The sequence below is a fragment of the Carlito syrichta genome, unplaced genomic scaffold, assembly GCF_000164805.1.
Source record: "Carlito syrichta isolate Samal-C Ts95f unplaced genomic scaffold, Tarsius_syrichta-2.0.1 Scaffold315201, whole genome shotgun sequence".
NCBI classification, from domain to species: Eukaryota; Metazoa; Chordata; class Mammalia; order Primates; family Tarsiidae; genus Carlito; species Carlito syrichta.
In genome coordinates, this window is record NW_007259297.1 from 59929 (window position 1) to 81735 (window position 21807).

The window sequence follows — 21807 nt, forward strand, 5'->3', positions numbered from 1 at the left end:
TTGAGTTGGAGTCTCACTCTATCACCCAGGCTGGAGTGCAGTGGCATGCTCATGGCCACCACAGCCTCGACCTACTGGGCTCAGGTGACCCTTCCACCTCAGCCTTCCAAGTAGCCGGAACTGCAGGCACGCACTATCATGCCTGGCTAATTTTTGATTTATTGTAGAGACGAGGTCTTGCCAAGTTGTCCGGGCTGGTGTCAAACCCACGAACTCAGGCAATCCATTCTCCTCAGCCTCCCAAAGTGCTGGAATTACAGGCTGAACCACCGAGCCCAGTCAGTCATTATTTGTTAAATCACTTAATTTGACTTTCATATAAGGGATGCATTTGTGTTTACATATTGTAAGGCAATGATAAATGTGTATTTGATACATGCGGATTCAAGAATTTTGATTTGCAGGTAAACTATCAAGAATATAATATTCTCCATAGGAGAGCTACAGTTTCTTTACATAGTACATTAGACACTGAGCTCCTCCTGTCTGTCAGATCATTTATGTATACTGCTGCACATCTTCACAGGAAGAAGAAAATAAGGGTGTTATTATTACTATTATTAAGAAATCATTAGATTATTCTACCTGCTGTTTCCTATCCATTTAAAAAAAAGTCAGAAACTTCTTAAAAGTTAGAATCAAGTCCATATTCAAGGTTTTGCTAAGTAAAATGTGAAACTATAATGGAAAAAGCAGAGATCTTCTTTTTTTTTTTTTTTTTTTTTGAGTTGGAGTCTCTCTCTGTCGCCCAGGCTGAAGGGCAGTGGCACGCTCACGGTCACTGCAGCCTTAACCGAAGCAGAGAATTTTAAAACTTAAGCTCAGTCTCTTGTTGGAAAATATTCCCTCCTTATGACATAACTCCCTTTCACTCTAAGTTGAAGTCAAAGGACTGCCTTTTATTTTTCAAAACTCAAGCATGCTCTTATTTCTTGAGCCAGTGTTTGTTTCTATAGACGATGTTTCTTTAGACGATGTCTTTGCTACTCTTTTGCACTCACGGAAAAGCAACAGATGTAGGGAGACCAGGTGGGGTTGGGTGTTCAGTCTGGGTTAACTAAATAAAGCAGATCGGTGCTTATAGACCTTTCCTAACATCTTGCACTTAGGTCCACACACTGAAGTCCCCTGACGTGTTTCAAAATGTCTTTACAAGTTGAAAAAAAAATTGAGGGGCAAAACATGTTTCTAAGCTCTTAACTGAAGGCAAGCATGTATCTTTCTAAAGAGGAGCTAAACTAGACAGAAAAAATATTTGCTGATGATTACTGCTCTTTCAAACAGCATCGACTATACTTTTAAGAACTACTCAAAGAAATACCCCAACCAATGTTTTTTCCACTCACACTGAAGCCTTTATGTCTCTTTGAAAAAGGGCACCCTGCGAATGTTTTCGATCTCATTTATCTGGCTAAACCTGCTTCCAATAAAGAATTTCCCAGATAAAACTTGTGGAATGTTCTCCCTTTTTCTTTCCCACAGTCTTTTCAAATATCTATGATACAAAAATATTTTTTAATCAAAATAAAATATACATTTAAACAGCTTCTGGATAAATAGATAATTGATATTTAAGTATACTTTAATTTGTTAATTTCAAAATGCAAAAAAATGCTGATTAATTAGTTAGTCCACTTTATGATAATCATCAAAAATGGCATTTAGGAACTATCTGAATGTTGTTAAAAATGACCTTGTATAATGCGGCTTATTCCTCTGTTTCTTTGTTTCTCATCTGTAAAACAATGGGTTGAAACAGAAGATGTGATGATTTCCACTGTATGTTAGAGACAAACCTCTGTGCTTTTAGTTACATTTTTGCACAATCTATTTTAGAATAAAAATTTTCAAAAATTCCACAGCTTTATTCAGTGGACCAACAACCTCTGAGACTGAAAGAAACATGCTAAATAATTATCAATTATAGCACAAAAGTAGCCAACTTTAGGAATAATATTAAAGCAATGAACCCTTAATATGCATTTAGTTGGGGGCCAATCTCTCTTTAATTTTCCCAATTCCTTTAAAAACTCTGCAGAATCTCAGATGATCACTATGTTACCATTTTTGCCTCCACCAGAAATGCATAGGACAGAAGGAAAAGAGAGTTAGTGTTCACTGATGTTCCCCTTATAAAAAGTAATCTGGCCTTCCTGGGGGCTCTCAACTGTGTCATTAGGCAAACTCCAGTCACCCCATTATTCTGACTTAATTGGTCAGGAATATGACCTGGGCATTAGGATTTGAAATAAAAATTAATTGCAGTAAAATATACCTAACACAAAGTTTAGCAGCTTAGCCATTGCAAATGCAATATTAGTGGCACTAAGTATATTTATGTAATTCATCCATCTCCAGCTTGTAAAACTGAAACTCTGTAGCTATAAAGCCATAACTTTTCATGCTTTTTTTTTTTTAATTGTTTGTAGAGACGAGGTCTCATGATGTTGCCCAGGCTGGTCTCAAACTCCTCAACTCAACCAATCCTCCTCACATTTTCTGGAGACCTCCATTCTACTTTCTGTCTTTGTGGATGTGACCAATATAGATACCCCAGAATTCAGATTTTCATAAGTGCCCCATGTGAATCCAATATGCAAGCCAGGTTAGTAACCATTGAGCTACCTGGCTTATGCCATTCACGATAAGAGATTAAAGACAGGTGAGCATCCATCACTACTCAGAAGGGCTTGGCTTTGAAAACAGCCCATAGATATCATAAAAATGTCTTGATAAATTGTGTGGAAACTTCATCACCAGAAGACTCTTCCAGTAACTTCTGTCTTCTACGGCTTGTATATGCCTGCAGAAGTCACAAGAATAAGGGCCACTCATTTGGTTCTGCACTGCAAATTTATTTCCAAATCTTGGTCTCCATCAAATAATATTCTAGATATAGTAATAAAGATGTAAGGCCTCTGAGCAGCCTCCATGAACAGGACTCCTGGGCAACCATGATGGAATGTAAATAGAGCTCAGAAATCAGGGGGCAAACCTGTGTCTAGCCACGATTCACAGGAGTCATGGATGTTTCTAGAGTGTGTTTCTGTTATCAAACTTGTTAACATGAAATCGTGGGGGAAGAATAGCTGAAGAAAGTTCACTCATGGTTGATTTGTGGACATAGAGGTGCATACAGAAACACCCTGGGTATAGCTCTAAACATCATTATAGACTTTTTCCAACTCACTCACATTTTTAATTAGATAAGAAAGTCCTATTTTTTTACTACATTGAAATTATTTATTTAGTTGATAAAATATAGCTTTACATTGTTGTGAAACACGCATCTAAATGTTGCAAAACATGGAAGAACACTGTTTATGATTGATAGGATAGAGACAGACTGGTGTGGTGACCAGTCATCACAATTACCGCCCCTTTAGACTCTTGCTTTAGACTAGTGCAAGGGTTCTCTGTCTCTCTTCATCTCAGCTCACAGGTGGTCCCCAGTGCCATCCACTATAACACTTGTAAGCCATCTCAGAGAATGCAATGTCAAGCTTTGTGGGTAAATGGAGGCTCCCACTCTTAGGATGGCATTTTAGAGTATCTGGGAGGTGGCCTGTGATAAGCAAAAGAGTCCCTTTTCAACCTGCCTTAGATGATCCTGATACACTTGACCCTTGCTGAGGACCACTGGCACTGGTTTAGAGTCCTTTTAGGTTTTTTTTTTTTCTCTTCTTTTCCTCTTTCTTTCTTTCTTTCTTTCTTTCTGTCTTTCTTTTGAGTCAGAATCTCGCCCTGTCCTCTGTTGCCCAGACTGGAGTGCAGTGGCATAATCATGGCTCAGTTCAACCTCAACCTTCTAGGCTTACGTCATCCCTCCACCATCACGTGTATGGGCCACCATGCCTTACTAATTTTTTTTTTCTTTTTATTTATTTATTTTGGTAGAAATGGGGTCAGGCTGTGTTGCCCAGGCTGATCTCGAACTCCTGGTATTATAGGCATGAGCCGCTGTGCCTGGCCCTTTTAGATTTCTGTATTTATTCTATGGGGGATATAGAGAGTAGGTAGCTAGGCATGTTTTAGATTCAACTAGGATCTACATAAAATAAATCTGTCCCCTTCACCTTTCAGCTGGACTAAACACCTTTTGGCACTAAATTTCTAAATGTAATTAGGAATTCTACCTAAGCTTCCTATCTATACAAGTTGGGAGGAAAGGACAAAAATGGGCAGGCACATGGGAAGGTCAGAATACCATCAATTTATCAGTCTTTAGCTTACTGATGCCAGCTGCAGTTCTTTGTGTGCGTGTGTTTAAAATTAATTCCTTACTCTATTGTACTGGGCTTTTGGTAAGTGGTCAGCAAGAACTCAGAACCAACTTTGCCCCTAGTGACAGGCAGGAAGGTGCCTCTCATGGTCATCTCTCCCACCTCACGTTGAAGCTGTGCCAGAGGCTGGCTGGATCGGGTTCTAGAGACCAGCACTACTTGCTCTGAGACTTGCAGAGCTGGAACGAAGCTACCACTAGGAGCAGCAAGGCGGTCAGCAACCTCATCCCATCACGTCTCCTGGGGAGTACACCAACTTTGCAGATCTTTTGCTTCCAGCAGACTTTGAGAATAGATGGAAAGAAAGAAGCCAGAGTTCTCTGGGCCCAATGGGAAGGACTACCTGGTAGAACAGAGAAAAAGCCACAATGTGGAGGCTGGTGCCAGGCAATCTGGGCATACAACACACACACACACAAATCCCGCCTGATCTTGCTTGTACGTGGAATCTAAAAATGTCAAATGCATAGAAACAGTAGAATGGTGGTGACCAGGGACGGCGAGGTGGGGGAATTGGCACATGTTGGTCTAAGGCATAATGTTGCAGTTATGTAGTCTAGGGACGGCACGTACAGAAGGCGGCTGACAATTAATAGTATCTTGGGCAACCCTTGGACCCCTCTCCCACTGGGGGAGCTTTTCTGTCCTCTCAATAAACACTGCTTTCTCAAAATAATAATAATAACAACAACAACATCTTGTGTGCCAGGAATTTGCTAAGAGAGTGGATTTCACCCTCCTTATCCCCCCACCCGCCACAGACACACACAAAGATAACCTTGTAGTGGATGGATGTGTAAATGTGCTTGATTGTAATAATCATTTCACTATGTGTATGTACATCAAAACATCACTTTTTAAATATATGCAATCCCCCCACACACCCACACACAACTGCAGTCCAATGTCAACTTTTCTATTTAGTATTCACTATTCTTAAGCAACACACAAATTACTACCTGGGGCTGTTTTTAGGGAGGTTCAACCTTGGAGGAAATCCTTCATCTACTGATTAGTTCACTGGATTCCTTAACAAAAATGGGCTGAGCCCACAGGACTTAAACCAAGCTGTTAGGATATGACACACAAAAGAAGGAACCACAGGAAGGAATTCCTCTGTGGTAGACATTGTCAGGGACGGTTTCTGGGAGACAACGTCACTGCTGGGGCCTGAAGAGTGGGAAGAAAAGCATGTCGCTATGAGAAAATGTAAGGGGGCCAGTCCAGACAGAACGAAGAGCTTATGCAAAGACCCTGAGGTGGGAAGTCTTTCCTTGCCTCCTTTTCCTAGAGGCTGAAATAAATATCAGGGATTGTATCTAAATGACAAGAAGTTAAAGCAAACATATAAATCCGCAAATGGCATAACTCCATAAAGAAAAAGGGCCAAGGGGAAGCCAGATGTATCTATTTGATTTCAGTTTGATTCTGTCTACACAGCACTACAACAGCAGCTGCCTGAGACTCTTGATTTTTCTCTGCTATCCACAGAATCTCTGACTTGTCCTTCTCTGAGATTGGCTTAGTCCTACTTACTTCGTTGAATGTTTTAAGAAACATAAGATTTTATTTATAGTAATGGTCCCAAATTAACATAAAATAGAGAAGAAAAAACTGTAGTAAGAAAACATTATTTTGTTGGGTTGATGTAAGACAAATGATAAAGAGAAGAGAAGAGAAAAGAGACGAGGGGGATGAAAGAAAGAAAGAAAAAGAAAGAAAGAGAGGGAGGGAGGGAGGGAGAGGGAGGAGGAAGAAAAAGAAAGAAAGAAAGAAAGAAAGAAAGAAAGAAAGAAAGAAAGAAAGAAAGAAAGAAGGAAGGAAGGAGGGAAAGAAAGAAAGAAAGAAAGAAAGAAAGAAAGAAAGAAAGAAAGAAAGAAAGAAAGAAAGAAAGAAAGAAAAAGAAAGAAAGAGAAAAACAAAGAAAGAAAGAAAGAGAAAAACAAAGAAAGAAAGAAAGAAAAAGAGAGAGAGAAAGAGGGAAAGAAAGAAAGAAAAGCTGTGTTTTAAAAAAGCTGTGTTTAGAGCTGTAAGAAGTATGGTAGGGAAACCCTAATTTTCAGTGGCAGGATCTAACCATGCCATGAGAAGAGCCTGTGGCTAGTATTTTAGCTGAGCTGCATTTTATTTACCAATATTTAAATAACCAGGTTACCTGGCGGAAATAACTTCTCTAGGAAGTAGGGCTTGCATTGGAGGTTAATCATCGAGTCATGGTTCTCTGCTTCAAATGGGATTCCCTAGAAATTAATCCAAGGCAAAGATTAGGCGCAATTCAATTCTGATGAAGTGGAAGTGAGAGAGAGCAGAACCCAGCAGAGACAGTAGACAGGAGGGGAAGACTTTGTCAGTCCCCAGGACCGACTCAGCATTTCAGAAAAAGCCATCGTGAAAGAAATAAACTCATGGTTGCTGTGAATATTAGAATGCCTTTTATTACGCTTTTGATTTTCACACATAATGTGTCATTTCTGGGTCATTTTTTCTTATTCTAGTGACAATTTTTAGAGTGGAGCTGTGCTGACATTGGACAGCCTGGGGAACAACAGAGTGTGTCAGGCCTCTCTCAGTCCTCATGTCTCATTGTCCAAGTCAGACCCACAAGGCACCAACTTCCACACATTTCTGGTTGGAGACGTCTCCTCTCCTGGGAGCTGCTGTGGAATCTGGAGCCTCAGCGACTTCAGTGCAACCAGCGCTGAGGGACAGTGGGCAAGGCGACTGTTTTATCAGCTGATCCCTTGCAGGGCTCTGGGTTCTGGTTGACATGAGCACCTGGGAACTGGATTCATGTCCACAGAAACGGCGTGAGCTGAGGCAGAAACGAAGGCAGGGGGGAGTGAGTTGCTGGGGAAGGGTAAACTGAGCCCAGTGTACCCCATTTGTTGAGAGCTTGCTGTATGCCAGCTTCCATCTGGGGCTGTTACATTCGTATCGTATATGGTGACTTCTAGATCTCATAAAACGACTAGTGTGTGTTTGTGCGTGTTTGCACTGATGGTATGAATGTCTTGTTCTCCTTCCCCCATCCTGTCTGCCTTGTTGTCATTGTTACACCTGTCCTTGGTTGTGCTCGTTAAGCCCAGATATCATGATTGTCGATCACTTACGAGTAACAAGATGTGAAGAATAAATCAAAATACTGCATGGTTTTGCCCCGTGTATATATAAGCCTAGGAACAAATATTTGCTGACCAGTGCTGTGTATTTAGGATTGTTGACGGATCAATCACAGATTTAAGTGACAGCTTTCAGATTTAAAAAAAAAAGCCTGTTTGAATCCATTGTATGATGTGAAGCAAAGGAGCTTCTGAATCTCTAGTTCTCATCTGCAGACTAGGGATAAGGCCCCTTCACTGCCTCCTTATTGTGAGGGTCCCTCCCCAAAAGCCTGCCATGAGTTGAGTGTTTGATAATATATGTTGCCTTCTCTGCTTCCCCTACCTGGTTAGCTCTTTGCCACTGGCCAGGCTGTTAATAAAATAAACTGACTCCTGTTGCTGGTGTGTCCTCTGTGGGCACAGCTGAGGTGTGAGCTGGAGGGTGGTCCAGGCTGCCAGAACTCTCCCTGTTTCTCCTCCTCTGATCCTCACTTCACTGTGTTTTCTAGCTACAGAGCAGAGATATCAACCAGTAAGACACCCCCCAGCCCAGAGTTTGAAGGGTCTGCTTTGTCTTCTTAATCTCCTGTGGAAAAAAGGCACAGAAGTTGCTTGTCCTAGGGGCGCTGACTATTAAAAGACACATACCAGATGGGACAGGGACTTGCAGGGACAAGTCCCTCCTTCCCTAGCCCCAATACCCCCAGATCCTGTGATGTCCAACCCTCTTTCCCCTGCTCCTTCCGCCCCCTCCTTCCTGAAACATGTTATTTGCAAAGCATGGAAATGACCTCTGACTCTGTCAGAGCAGGTGGCTGGTGAACAGGAGAATTTAATTTTTCTACTTTGCATGACAAAGTCCTCTTGTTTGGTAAACAGCAGGTTTCCATGAACTTACATCATACTTGGAAGATTTAAAATGAAATCCCTCCTAGGAAAATTCACACCTCTGTTGTCTAAGCCCTGCTTCTGAAAGCTGGTCACAACCTGAAATCACTGGTCACTCAAGCTGCTTCCAGAAGCATTCTTGCTTCTTACTCCCTGGAAGCGTCTTCTATTTTGATGATTGTGAAGGGCTCTTTGTTGTGCTATTGCTAACACACAGTATCTAAAAGTCACATAAAATATTAGTTTCCTTTCTTTCCTTAGGCTAGAGAGATCCATCTACTCTCTGATGCATTTTTAGCAGTGCTGAATTGCCTTAAGGCTTGAGGAGATGAGTCTAAAAATTGTCACTATAAAAAGAAAAAATGGCCCAGAAATGACACATTATGTGTGAAAATCAAAAGGGTAATAAAAGGCATTCTAATATCCACAGTAGCTGCACATTTATCTCTTTGATGATGGCATTTTCTAGAATGCTGAGCTGGTCCTAAGGTCTGACAATGTCTCCCTCTCATGTTTGCTTAGAAATTTTCTTTGCATCCTGCTCGAACTTGTTTATTAGAACTATGTCCCTAAGGGGCATCCGTCAGCAGAGACAAGCCCAGGAAGTGTCCGAGTCCCTTTCTGAGTGGCACAGGGACTCACTTACAGGAAAGTCAGTGAAGCTGACTAAAGCGACTCACTTTGGAATGGAGGCAAATAACCCCAGGATACACAGGGCACTGGGGTGGATCCTTCCCCTAAGCTGGTCTGTGTTTCTACCCCCTAAAGCTCTCCTGTAGTTTCTTCTACTTTTAGGAGATGGCTCTGAATTCCTGTGTTTGTCTCCTGGTTTGTGCTGCTCATTCATTCCACTGATGTGTATTGCAGGGATATCAGAAATTATTGTACAGGCCGGAGGCTGAGAGATCTCAAGTAGAATGAAGCACAGCACATTTCCTCAGGGAACCATGCTCTGCCCTGTCCTGTGGAGTCTCGGCTCTCGGCCTCCTTCTGTTCATACTGCTGTGTTTTTGGCTAATATTTCTCAAAAAAACCTGAGGTGGGGCAGTAAATGAACTAAGTTTTGCACTTTGAAAGTGAGAGAAGGAGGAGACAGGAAAAAGGAGGTTATAAACCTGTGCGATTGTGTCTAAGGGGGAAGGGTAGGGTGTGGCACTCCAAGGCAGGAAGGCACAGGATAGCCTTCACAGTCTTTGGAAAAACCACTGGAAATTGCTGTTCTAGACAAACCAAGTCACTTGTGATTTCCTGAACAAACCAACAACTTGAATACCAACAGAGTTTTGCTGTGGTGGGTTTTTGATCTAGAGCACACACGTTCATTTTGGGGAAAAAAAAATACAAATTTTTCCAGGCCGAACCCACATTTCCATTTCCAACAACTTTTTTCTTTTCTTTTTTTTTTTTTTTTTTTTTTTTTTGCTAAAGCAAAAACAGTTCTTCTCCTATTAAATATATCCATAGCAATTTAGGCTCTTTGAACACATTGCCCAAGAGCTGTTTGATGACGCATCTTTTAACTCCAGAGGCTCCTTTGTATGCCCTTGGGGCTTACCTCATGTCTAGGGCACCAAGGGATGGCTGTGCACCACCATTGAGCTCCTACAGGATGGGCATAGCAAAGGCCCAATGAGGAGGGCAAGGGGGCATGGTTTTCACCACTGTTTCCCAGTCCTATGTCCCCTGCAGACCACAAGAGAATGATTATTCTTTATTTCCTCCCTTAGCATGTTATCTACTGAGTGTCTGCCAAGTGCTAAGCTCTGTTGAAGGCACTGGGGATATTTTGTAGGATTAGGACTTGAAGTTAAATGTTCTCAAGATGTGAAAGAACATTAGAGGTGCTCTTGACAGTGTTTTCTCTCTCATTCCTTTTCTTGGATCAAATGTCACGTATCTTGTTTTAAAGTTAGAAAAATACAACCAACGTCTTTCTAATAGAGCATCTGGGAACCTTTCTAGCATCTTCCTCCAGAAACAATCTTTATAACTAATTTGATTTATGGGGGAAAACGATTTTTTTGATGAGAAAAAAGAGTACGAAAAAGGAAGAGAGGGAAAGAGAAAAATCTAAGAGCGAGACAGAGAGAAAAAGAGATGGAGAGAAACAGAGAGGGCAGATATGGGAGAAAGACCTTATACAATAGTAGTGATATTTTCTTACAAAGCAAGCCAAATGTGTATGTGAGGTTTATAAATTCAGAAGTGCAAAATGTAATCTTATTTGTACTGTGATTAGTAATGAATTTTTCTTTTTGAGATCCTCATTTTGTCCGGGTCAGAAAATTTTATTTACTTTTAAAAGAGTAAAAATCAGAGATTTCTTAGTCAACGAGGTTTCAAGTCAGTCTTTGACATCCCTTCTTTTTCGTTTTATTTATTTAGGATGGTAGAGGCCAGAGCTATGGAAGGGTCCTATGGCCATGGTGGGGCTCACATCTATCCTCCTTATCTGTGCCCATCTGCTCCCACTATGAACTTCCCTGTGTCTGTGTCCTGTGCATACCCTGGTCCTGACTGGGTGATATTTCCCAAGGGGGGCTATGACTGGTCTCCAGGGAGGCGAGAACACCTGAGGAGGTTCCCAGCTGGACCTTCCTAGTCAGGGACTCCTCCTACTGCTTTCTCTACTCTGTGGAGACGGCACCATAAATCACAGGAGAATCTCCTTGAGACCACAGCTGGGGGATAAAATCGAGTCCTGCCTCGCCCCTGGATTCACACACACAATGAGGGGATACTATCTTGTTCTGTCTCCTTCCCTGACTTGAGTTCTAGTCCAAGGCATGGTGGGAACACAAGGGCTGTGTTTCCACATTCTCCTTGCCACCGGCATGCTCATCCCTGCTTGCTCCTCTCCTTCTTCCCCACAGCTCTAACTGGGGGCTCTGCATGCTTTGTTTTGTTTTTATTTCTTTGGGTGGGAAATGAGGGATGGGGAGCAACACACCATCACAATTCCATTACATGCATTGCATGACTTACACCTGGACTACATGTTTGTGTTTAGAGGCCTGGGATTTTGATTTGTGCCGTGCCTGGACAGAGGTCCTTAGGATGTAAATTAAACAGAGAAAAAAATCAGAGGTGCACACAGACACACACATGTGCATGCACAAACATGCATGCATGTGCACATACACAAACAGGTATATGTATTCAACTCATCACCTGTTACTCTGCTCATAACCCCTGTTTCCCTCAAGAAAATGATTTCAGTTAAGCAGAATTTCTTAGTCTTTATGTATGTTTGCAGACATTTTTCCCCTATATCATCTGTCTCCATTTACAGGAACAAATATGGCTAACTCTGACTAGGGCACAGCGATGGAAAAGTTTTCCTCAAACCTTTATGCTTTCTGTTGCTTGAGACTGAAGACAGTATAATCTAATGCATTTATCCGTTTTGCTGAAGTTGCATGATGTTTAAGTGCCCACCCTCAGTGACTGAAAATAATATCTATTTCTTTTGTATTCATGAATATTTAGATGTGCTGTTTAGAGTGTTCTTTAAAAAAAAAGACAAAAAGAGACATTTTGTATTAAAAAATACAGAGTCATATATCCATCTTTCCACAACTATTGATCAGTCTATCTACCTACTGTTGACTGCTTAGGCAGATTCAGTAGATACTGACTGGTGTGGGTTGAGAATAGAGGTAGAATACCTCGATGTAGCTAGTAAGGTAGATAAGTATAATCTCTGATAGACTGTGGACAGTTAGTCATCACAGCTAAATCTGCTCATATCCTGTATTGGACTCCAGTTTAATCTCGGAATCACTTCAAGCTTTCTTTTTTAGAAAATAGTTGTAGTAGCAATGTTAAATAGATCCACAATTAGCCATTCTGTAGGACAAACATATTTAGAAATAGTTTGTTTTAGAACCACACCAAATTAGTTCATTCACCTGGAAAGATTCTTTATCCTGTGGTGGGTGAAGTTAATTAGATGCTAACATATAAAATCCTTACAAATCAAAAGTTTAGTGATGAGTTTTCCAGAAGTGATAAGCAGTGAAGAAGTGGAAAATATATTTTAGTCTATTTAAATGTATTGTAGTCTATTTAAAAGACAAAATTTTTCTGTCTTAACTGTTTAAATTAAATATTGCCATGTGGGTATTTATGAGCAAAACATGATCTATCTTGACCTTACACAAAATCAGTTCTCTATTCTTTCTGACAGTTTCCAACTACTAAAAATTGTCTAAATTGTATAACATAACTGATCCAAGCAGTTCTAAACTTACTTGCCAATAGAAAGGTATTAATAACTAATTTTCTTCTGGAATTTTTTTGTAAGAGTACTTTCCAGAAAACCAAATTAGATGACCTAATATTATAGCTAATATATATAGACAGATAAATATATATATACATACATCTTCAAACATAGCATTCATAAATCAGTGAAAACTTAGTTTATTATATATTTGAAGTGCAAAGCTCACAGGGCATTTAAATTGAAGTGCTTAATGTGTTAGATAAAACCAAACCAAGAGATCGGATTAATCAATTAGAATATGTGTCCTATTTGGTTTCAACCTCTACTTGATTCATGTCAGTGCAGGGACTTGTGCCCAGCTCTGCTGCAGGGTATGAGTTTACTGTCTTTGGCTCGGTTTGCTAACTGGAGAAGTTGCTCTTGTTAATAATTTCAATGCTTTGAAATTAGAGAAGCTTCAATATTTTATTAATGGCTACTTCCGATCATTTGTGAAAGTGTTTCATGGTAGTAATTAAGAAATGAGTTATATATTGTACTCTAAATCTACAGAATATGAATGTCCCCGGTAGAGATTTCTGGACTAGACTGTGAAAGCTAATGATGATTATGGAGACATAGGAAGAATCCTCCACTCTGGGCTAAAATAGGCTTTTAACATTTTTATCTGATGGTAATTTGAGAAGAGTAAAAGCTATGTTAGGTGCACTCCTAGAGAGTTTGTGTGATTACCTCAGTGAGTGAGAAGGGACAGTATAATAGTAGCATCTTAACAGCTTATTTTTTTAAAGGTAAATTGTAAAGTAATAAAAACAGAAGAAGTAAAATTATCAAAATACAAAAATAATCTTACTTATGGTTATATTACCACTTGAAAAATAATTTGGTGCTTATTTTCCTGATCTATAAATATAGGTACAGAGGTAATTATTATCTGGAGTACATACCATTTTGTAATCCTGCATTTTTTTTTCTATATTGCTACATGTTTTTTATGCTCACCATGCATGTAGAGACATTGTAATCTTTCAAATATATCTGAAATATTATAATCAAGCATGGCCCTTTGTTGAGCATTTCCATGTCTTCCAAAGAGCATCACTGGCCAAAATTTTCCTGTAGTTTTATATTACCAGAAATAAGATCAATTAGTCAAAGAGAAGTCCCATTGTTATTTATTATTTAATTGACAAATACAAATTTTATATAATGTGAGCATATATAACATTCTGAAATATGAATGCACTGTGAAATGGGTACATCAAGCTAACTAACATACCATTACTTCACATCTTTTTGTGGTGACAATATTTATCATAACAGAAATCTTTTGTCTTTTTATCAGTTCCCCATCTTTCTTCTACCTCCAGCCCCTGAGAACCACCATTTTAAGCTCTGCTTCTATGAGTTCTGGTTTTAATATTAACACATAAGTGGAACCATACAGTATTTTTTTATCCTTGCCTGCCCCATTTTAGTTAGCATGATGTCCTCTAAGTTCAATCATGTTGTGGCAAATAGCAGAATGCAGGTTTTCTTTTCTTTTAAAGACTGAGTGGTATTCTGTTACACACACACACACACACACACACACACACACACACACACACACACTGTTTTGGTGGATAAAGAATTTGTGGAGTGTGTTTGTGTGTGTGTATACATATAAAACAAAATACTACTCACTGTTAAAAAAAACAACATTTGCAACAACATGGTTGAACGTGGAGGACATTATGCTAAGTAAAACGAGACAGACTCAGAAAGAAAAGCACTGCATGTCTCACTCACAATTGAAAAGACATTCTATGTCTTGGCTACTGTGAGAAACTGCAATTACTGTGGGAACGCAGATATCTCTTTGCCATACTGATATCATTTTGTTCAAATATATAATCAGAAGGAAAAGTGTTAGATTGTGTGGAAGTTCTGTTTTTAATTTTTAAGGAAACTCTGTACTGTTCTACATAATGATGGTGCTAATTTACATTCCCACCAATAGTGTACATGGGTTCCCTTTTCTCTCCATCTTCACCCACACTTGTGATAGTCTGTCTTTTTAACAGCCATCTTCACAGATGTGAGGTGATAGCTCTTTGTAGTTTTAATTTGCGTTTCCCTGATGATTGCTAATGTTGGCCATATTTGTGTCTTCATTTAAGAAATATCTATTCAGGTTATTTGTTCATTTTTTACATGGGTTATTTTTCTTGCCATTGAGTTGTATGAGTTTCTTATAGATTCAGATATGAACTACTTATCTGGTTTGCAAATCTTTTGACCCATTCTGTAGGTTGTCTTTTCACTCTGTTGACTTTTTTCTTTACTATGCATAAGATTTTTTTGTCGGACGCCATTTCATTTGTCTATTTTCGCTTTTGTTGCCTGTACTTTTGGGTTTGAGGGTTGTTGATTGCTTTTCTCAAAACAGCAAAATTCACTAATATACCTGGAGGAATATGGATGTAGGGGGAAAATGTATCAAAATGATGGAGGTTTTGCAGGAGATGAGTGCGATCCATTCACATTGCTGTGGTTGGAATATAGCAATTGCCAAGTGGAAGAAGTGATCCCACTATCTTTTCTTTCTGTTCAATGCCCCTTGGGATTTTGTGCTAGATATTAGCACTTCAGTTTTAAGGGGTCATAGAAAAGTTGGCACTTTTGATTTCCCAATCTCCTGACACTATCACTATCTTAGCATTTTGTTGATTTCCTTCATAACACTAATGATACTCTTTTGTTGTATGTTTGATGTGTTTAGTTTTTTCTTTACTAACTATTATGTTATTTCCATGAGATTGGGGTTGTGTCTGTGTTATTCACGTCTGCCTCTTTGGTACCTAGAATAGAGCATGATACACAGTAGATGTTCAATAAAATATATCAAAAGAATAATGAAAAGTATAAACACTAAGATTCAGGTAAATGAAAAGAACTGGAGATTAGGGACTAGAATAAAAACACAAAGATTTAACAGTTGCTTTTAAAGCAAAAGTATTAGATTTATTTTATTTATTTAATGGTCCAGAGGTTTAAATATGGATCATCGAGCATAAATTATGGAGGAATATGCTTGCAAATTATAGCTGTCTTAAATGACTGTTATGACTGACAATGAAAATGGGAATCATGTCTTATTTTTGGTTTTTATACTTTTCACTTTATAAAAAATAGTACAGATTATGTAAGAGTAATGCAATATTTCTCAAAATTAGTTACAAAGAACTCGAGTTGTCCCGGATTTTTGGCGACAAAAGGGGCTTCCTGGATAGATATATCTGAACAATTCCACATACTTTACATTTTCTTAGTTTATATTCTAAAATAAGTTTTTTGCATATTAAGTTTTATTGAACTTAGCCCCTTTCGAAAAGAAAGATGTTTAATTTTATTTAACTTAGAATTTTCCAAGTTGATTTGACTGATTGATGAATTTTGCAGACAACTGTGACAATCCGCAGAGTGAGTGTTACATAGCTGTTGTGGGAGACGCTGGTGCAATCTTACTTGAGTAATATTCACTCTGGTGTTGTATCTGAGAATTTCTTTTTTAAAAAGGAAGAAAGAAAAGTATCTATTTATGTTTCTATCCTATCCTGTCTCTGTTGTGAACTTAATCCACCTACATGGGCAACCATGCCTTTTTTTCCTTAAAATCTCCCTCTGTCACTCTTGTTTCTTTAACATCAACCTGTAGTATGTCAAACTAAAGACGCAAGTAGAATTTTCTCGTTAACAACTGACTTGACAGATAGTAAAATCATACTGCACCAAACTCAATGCTAGATGTTAGGCATGGAAGAGTTAGTTGGGTATATTCAAATCTAATGTATACGTCTTGCACTGTTTAATGCACTTGTTCAGCTGGTATTCTGTGACAACATTTTGTTAATGTTTACAACCTTAAAGCTTCTTGGTTGTAGGTTCAGCTCTGCAGCCAAAGCAATTTTTCTTCTAACTCTAGACTGGATGGATTGCTTGTTTTCTAAAACAAATGATTATTTTTTCTTTAGTAAGTATTTCTGAAATATACTATCACTAGCATTCTTTTAAATATGATGAATGTGTGTGATAGTAACATAGGTTCTTTACTGAGACCCTTTCTTTACCTGGACTTTTCAATTCTTTTTTTTTTTTTTTTTGGTATGCTATTTTTCACATGGAGTGACATCTGATTTATTCTGTTTTCAGAACGCAAAATTACTTCACTTATATTTTTCATTAAAGTCACAGTACTCAGTGATTCACCTTTGCTGTTTTTTGTTGTTGTTGTTGCTGTTGTTTTCCTACTTTAGAGGTGATGAGTTAGGCTTCGTATATTTGTTAAGCTGTGAAGGTGGCAGAATGGAAATCTGAACCCAGTTCTTTTGATTTTATAACCTTTGCTAAATCATACGGTTGCCTCTATAAACAATATCTAATGGGTTGCACAATGTTTTAAATTGCTTTAACTGCACAACATCATAGCAGTCATTTGTTGATTTTTTTTTTTCCTCATGAAGTTTTCTGTGAATAACTTGGGTTGTTTATTTTTGTGTGTGTGACTTTTTAGGGTTGGTGCAAATGTGCAGTTCTCCTGTGAGGACAATTATGTACTTCAAGGATCTAAGAGCATTACCTGCCAGAGAGTTACAGAGACCCTCGCCGCCTGGAGTGACCACCGACCCATCTGCCGAGGTAAGGCATTTGCACTGAGACAGGGCCCAGGGTCATTTTCTTTAGGGTTGATATTTTTTCTGAACATATAGTTTGTATAAAACAGTCTGTCTATAGGCAGAGCAGAACTTGGTAATGATGCATGTTTTCATAATGATATGGTTAACAAAATAATTATTCCCTTGAAATTTGTCAGGAGGCAAACATTTCCAAGAATATTTACATGTTTTACATTTCAGAACAGATATGAGAAAATCTAATAGTTCAAACTCACACATACTCAAAAAACTTGGTATCCATCTACATATACACACAGTATGCAAGTATATAAATATACTAGGGGTACCAAAAATGTATACACATTATAAGAGATGTTATCTACATATGACTTTTAGTTCTCCATAAGCAGAAGTGCTGGGCGCCGATGGTAACCACTTTAAGCACCTCTTATAACTGCAGAAGTCAAACATGATTTGTATTCATCTTGTGTTATTGGTAGACGTTGAATATTACGATTTTAATATAGCTTTTTTCCCTTCTTAAAATGTGTATTTTTTTTTGGCACGGTCTGTATGTTACATAACCAGATCCTTTGGAAAGTTTAATGTGTGCCTGGCAAATTTTAAAGTTCCTACTTTTCAATAACAACGAGTTTGAATTTCTTGGTTTTGATCACATGAGTGATAAAGGGAGTTGTCAGCATGATCCCAAGTCATCATTTTATTAATAAATGATCTTAAACTAATCTGTGAATTAGCAGAGTAAAATATTCATCAACATTATCATCATCTTCAAAGAAAATGTATGCAGGCAGCAGAGATTAAGGTCTTTATCTGTCACTTCTATAAAGTATATGAACAATCCTACCAGAATTTTAGAAATCATTCTGAGACCATAGAAAATTATTCAGGTTGATTTAAAATAACAAAATAAAAAATTAAGATTAAAAACTGGTTTGTAAGGGGCTGTTTCTAAATGTTAGCACTATTTTGACAAAAGAATAAAAAGGAAAGTTTCATATATAATATCTCATCCCTTCTTATAGTCTTTCCCACATGAAGGGAGTCAGAATTTTTTAAGTTTATGCATTTTGGTTATAAAAAGGTGTGACTAAAAAAGTATAGTGTCATTATATCTTGTGAGATGGAGTAATTGCCAAGTGCATTGCTTGCCACATTGAAGCTTAAAGTACTATGTTGTGTATTGATTGCACTGCATGCCTCTCCATGGTTATCATGGATGTCTTATGACATCTAGCATCTGCCCCAACATGGAAGTTCAACTGATAGTTGACTACTTCCTGTTAAATGGAGATGCTCCACAGAGAAACACCACACTCTGGTCAAGGAAGCATACGTGGCAGTGACCTTCTGATTTTTGTCACTAGACTCCTTTGTGCATTTTCTAATCAGAGAGTAGGATTATTAAGCTCTCAAAAACAAACCAAAAAAACTGTACCAAAATACACATTCCCACTAGGGGTGGTGATGCACCCCTAGTGGGAAATATGAGAAATAAGTCACTGGTGTTATTTTATTCCTAGAAAAAATTTCTTTATTATTTAATAGTTTTCTTGTTCTTATATATCAGAAAAATACTTCATTATTTTAAAAACCCAAATTAGAGAAGCAGTAGACTTGTATCCTTTTACATTTATCACTTTTAAATTGATAGTCTAGAGTAACGTAAAGGAAATATTTGTCCATTCGTGACTTGATTTTTACATATTAATGTATAGCATTTCCTTTATTTGCCCTGAGTCGCATCTTAGACACTTTCGCAGTATCCTGTCCCCAACTTATTAAGCACTCTGAGATACCTATCTCTTAGAAAACAGTTGCTTCCTCTAGGCTGATGGCAAACAATTCTCTTCTGTCCTCCTCAGCTCCCTACCCGTTTACTCTTAGAGAAAACTGGGAGACATTTTGGCTTCCTGTTCTCACAGATTCTCATGTCCAGTTGATAATATATTGGAAAATCATATTTCCTTTACAGGGTCTTTGTGATTTGGTGTGCTTGGTTTGGTTTTCCACAAAAGTTATCAGCAATCTTCAACATCCTACTTCTTCCTTTCAATTCCAAAGGCAGAGAGTGTTCAACTCTGTTCATTTCCTTTTCTGATGATTCACTTGTTTTGCTTAAATTAGATATACCTTGATTATCACTGAGTAGTTCTTTAGTTCTTTTTAAATGTTTGACTTTAAACTTTTTGGACTAATGACTGACTGTAGCTGGAAATAATTTTTAAGAAATTGTTTTCACAAAACATATATTTTACTAGTATTCACTCAGACAAAAGACACACACATATTTTTTGAGATAATCTTTCTCTAACTCCTGCTGAGATGTGAGAGTGACAATGCTCTTCACTTTCTAGGGACCCTCCAGATTTGTTGAAAAGATTCGTGAGAAATCCCCTCAGTTTCTTAAAGTACACTTTTTTTGACTGAATATTTGTACTCTGACCTTAGGAGTATTCCAAGACCTCAGTAAAAGCTTCTGCAGTCAAATGCTCAGCCTTTTCTCTGGGTAATACTTATAGCTGTTTTTCAAAATTTGAGCATCCTTTGCAATCTGGAGAGGCTGAGAAGTTTTCGAATCATCCAGTTATGGGTCCTTTTTGTATAACAGTTCTTCCCTCATTTATCTCTCTCCTCTCACGTTTTACTCTAAGCAGAAGAAGAAATCAAGTGGCCCCTTCAACGTGGCCTGGAAATCTCCTTAGCTGCGCATCTGAGTTTGCCACCTCAAAGTCCTGTTTCCCTCCCAATCACAGACCCACTTCTGTGAAGCGTCTATCACTTCTTCCAGTTCCCAGTAACATGTCTCTCCCTCCTGAGCCTTACCTACAATGTCTTTAAAATACAGATTCCTACTAACAGTCTGTTCCAGGCAGTTGAGGTTTTCTCTATCACGTTCCTCAATGTTCTCCCAGCCCGGACCCACCACCCAGTTCCAAAGCTGCTCCTGTATCTGTTACAGACACCCCACACCCAAGCTCCTGACTCTGTATGAGTGAATGTTCCAGAACAGCAGAAAAACCACTCTGCAGAAAAACCACTCAGGTGTGTGTGTGTGTTTAGATCAGGAAACTGGCTCACACGTTGGTGGGGCTGGCTACATGAGGAGAGACAGTCAGAAAGGAAAGATAGTGTGAGCAGGCTGGACCCCTGAGTGCAGGTCAAAGTTGTGGTCCACATGCAGGAGTCTTTCTCTAAGGGAAGTTCTAATCTCTTTGAAAACTTCCCAGTACTGATTAAGTAAAGGTCAGACAGAATAATCTCCTTAACTTATAGTCAATTGATAAGAAACTTTAGTTACACCTGCTAAACTTTTCACAGGAGCTCCTAATGTTTGCTTGAGTAACTGAAAGAAGACACTTCCCAAATATTCAGTAACCAAGTTAAAAAGGTAAAAGGAAACAAGCAAATTTAATTTTAATAACAAGTTTTATTTAATCAACATATTCAATACATTATCATTTTAACATCCTGTCAATATAAAGTTTATAAGGAGATACTTTATGCACTTTATTTTTTTTCATACTGTTTTGGAAATTGCTTGTGTATTTTATACTTGGAGCATAGCTCACCTCAGACCAGCCACATATCAAGTGCTCGATTGCCACAAGTTTCTAGAAGCTGCCATGTGGGACACAGTACTGGATACTCAGCTCATGCTGCAGTCCAGGTTTTCTTAACTGTAAAGAGTCATTAACACCCTTGTGGGTGCACAGAGGAGAAATGAGCTCAGGGAGTTTTTCCCTGTTCCTGGCTGGCATCCTTCCCTATAGAGCACACTTTCATCAATTAAAATCTGTACGTTTTTCAGGTTGGCAATGTTTAGAAACCCTGCGAATATGTCATACTTCCTCCTTTAAATAGTATTGCTACTTGCTTCTAATAACTGATGTGTCAATTAGAGAAGAGCTGAAAAACAGTTGTTGGAAGTGGCGCTTTTATGACTATTTATATAAAAAAAGATAACTTTAGATATCTGAGCGGTACAGGAATACCATGATACCATAAAACTGAACAATATTTCAGGAGCTACCCAAAATAGACTATACAGACATTTACTTAACTAACAATAGGTTCTGTACAGAAAGTTCAATTTTCCAAGCTTATTTTTCAATTTGTGCCGTTACCATTATAAATAGTATCTAAAAAGACAACATCATAATTTGTTTTTCTGATTCAATCTTAGCCTTTAAAGGAACCCTTATAGTGATTGTATCTACCTTTACTCTAAACTGAAACATTCATCTTATACAATGAAGTGCTTCTGGCCTGAATAGTGTGCACACATTGAGCATAAAGATATTTCAGTTAGGTGTGTCAAGGAAGGACTTGAGGTAAGATCCCCAAGGTTCTCATCTTCATGAAGGGTCTGTAACTCTTAAGGAATCATCATGCCTTCTTTACAGAAGGAATATCTGATGGAAGGGTTTGATAAATTGTAGTGAGTCACAAGTGATCCTTCCATCTGGAAACTGGTGTGGTTAGCCAATGCTTACATTAGCTAATTAACTCTGAGGACCAGGGGAACATTACCTTTTCTTCCTGTTACCAAACAGATGAATGGTTGTCATAGCTCAGTAATTATACAAGTGATTTTGTTTGAAATTATGCTTACTTCATTTAGGAAT

The 21807-nt window shown here is 38.4% G+C and overlaps 1 protein-coding gene across 1 annotated transcript in view; it reads left to right on the top strand.

Moving 5' to 3' along the window:
- The window catches only part of LOC103275056 (CUB and sushi domain-containing protein 1-like), a gene marked incomplete at its 3' end in the record, with an annotated part of 411423 nt that overhangs the window by 38369 nt on the left and 351247 nt on the right, over nt 1-21807 (top strand). The window contains exon 3 of the mRNA XM_021706144.1: nt 17056-17180. Coding sequence (XP_021561819.1) covers nt 17056-17180 — 125 coding nt within the window. The remainder of the gene's footprint in view (nt 1-17055; nt 17181-21807) is intronic.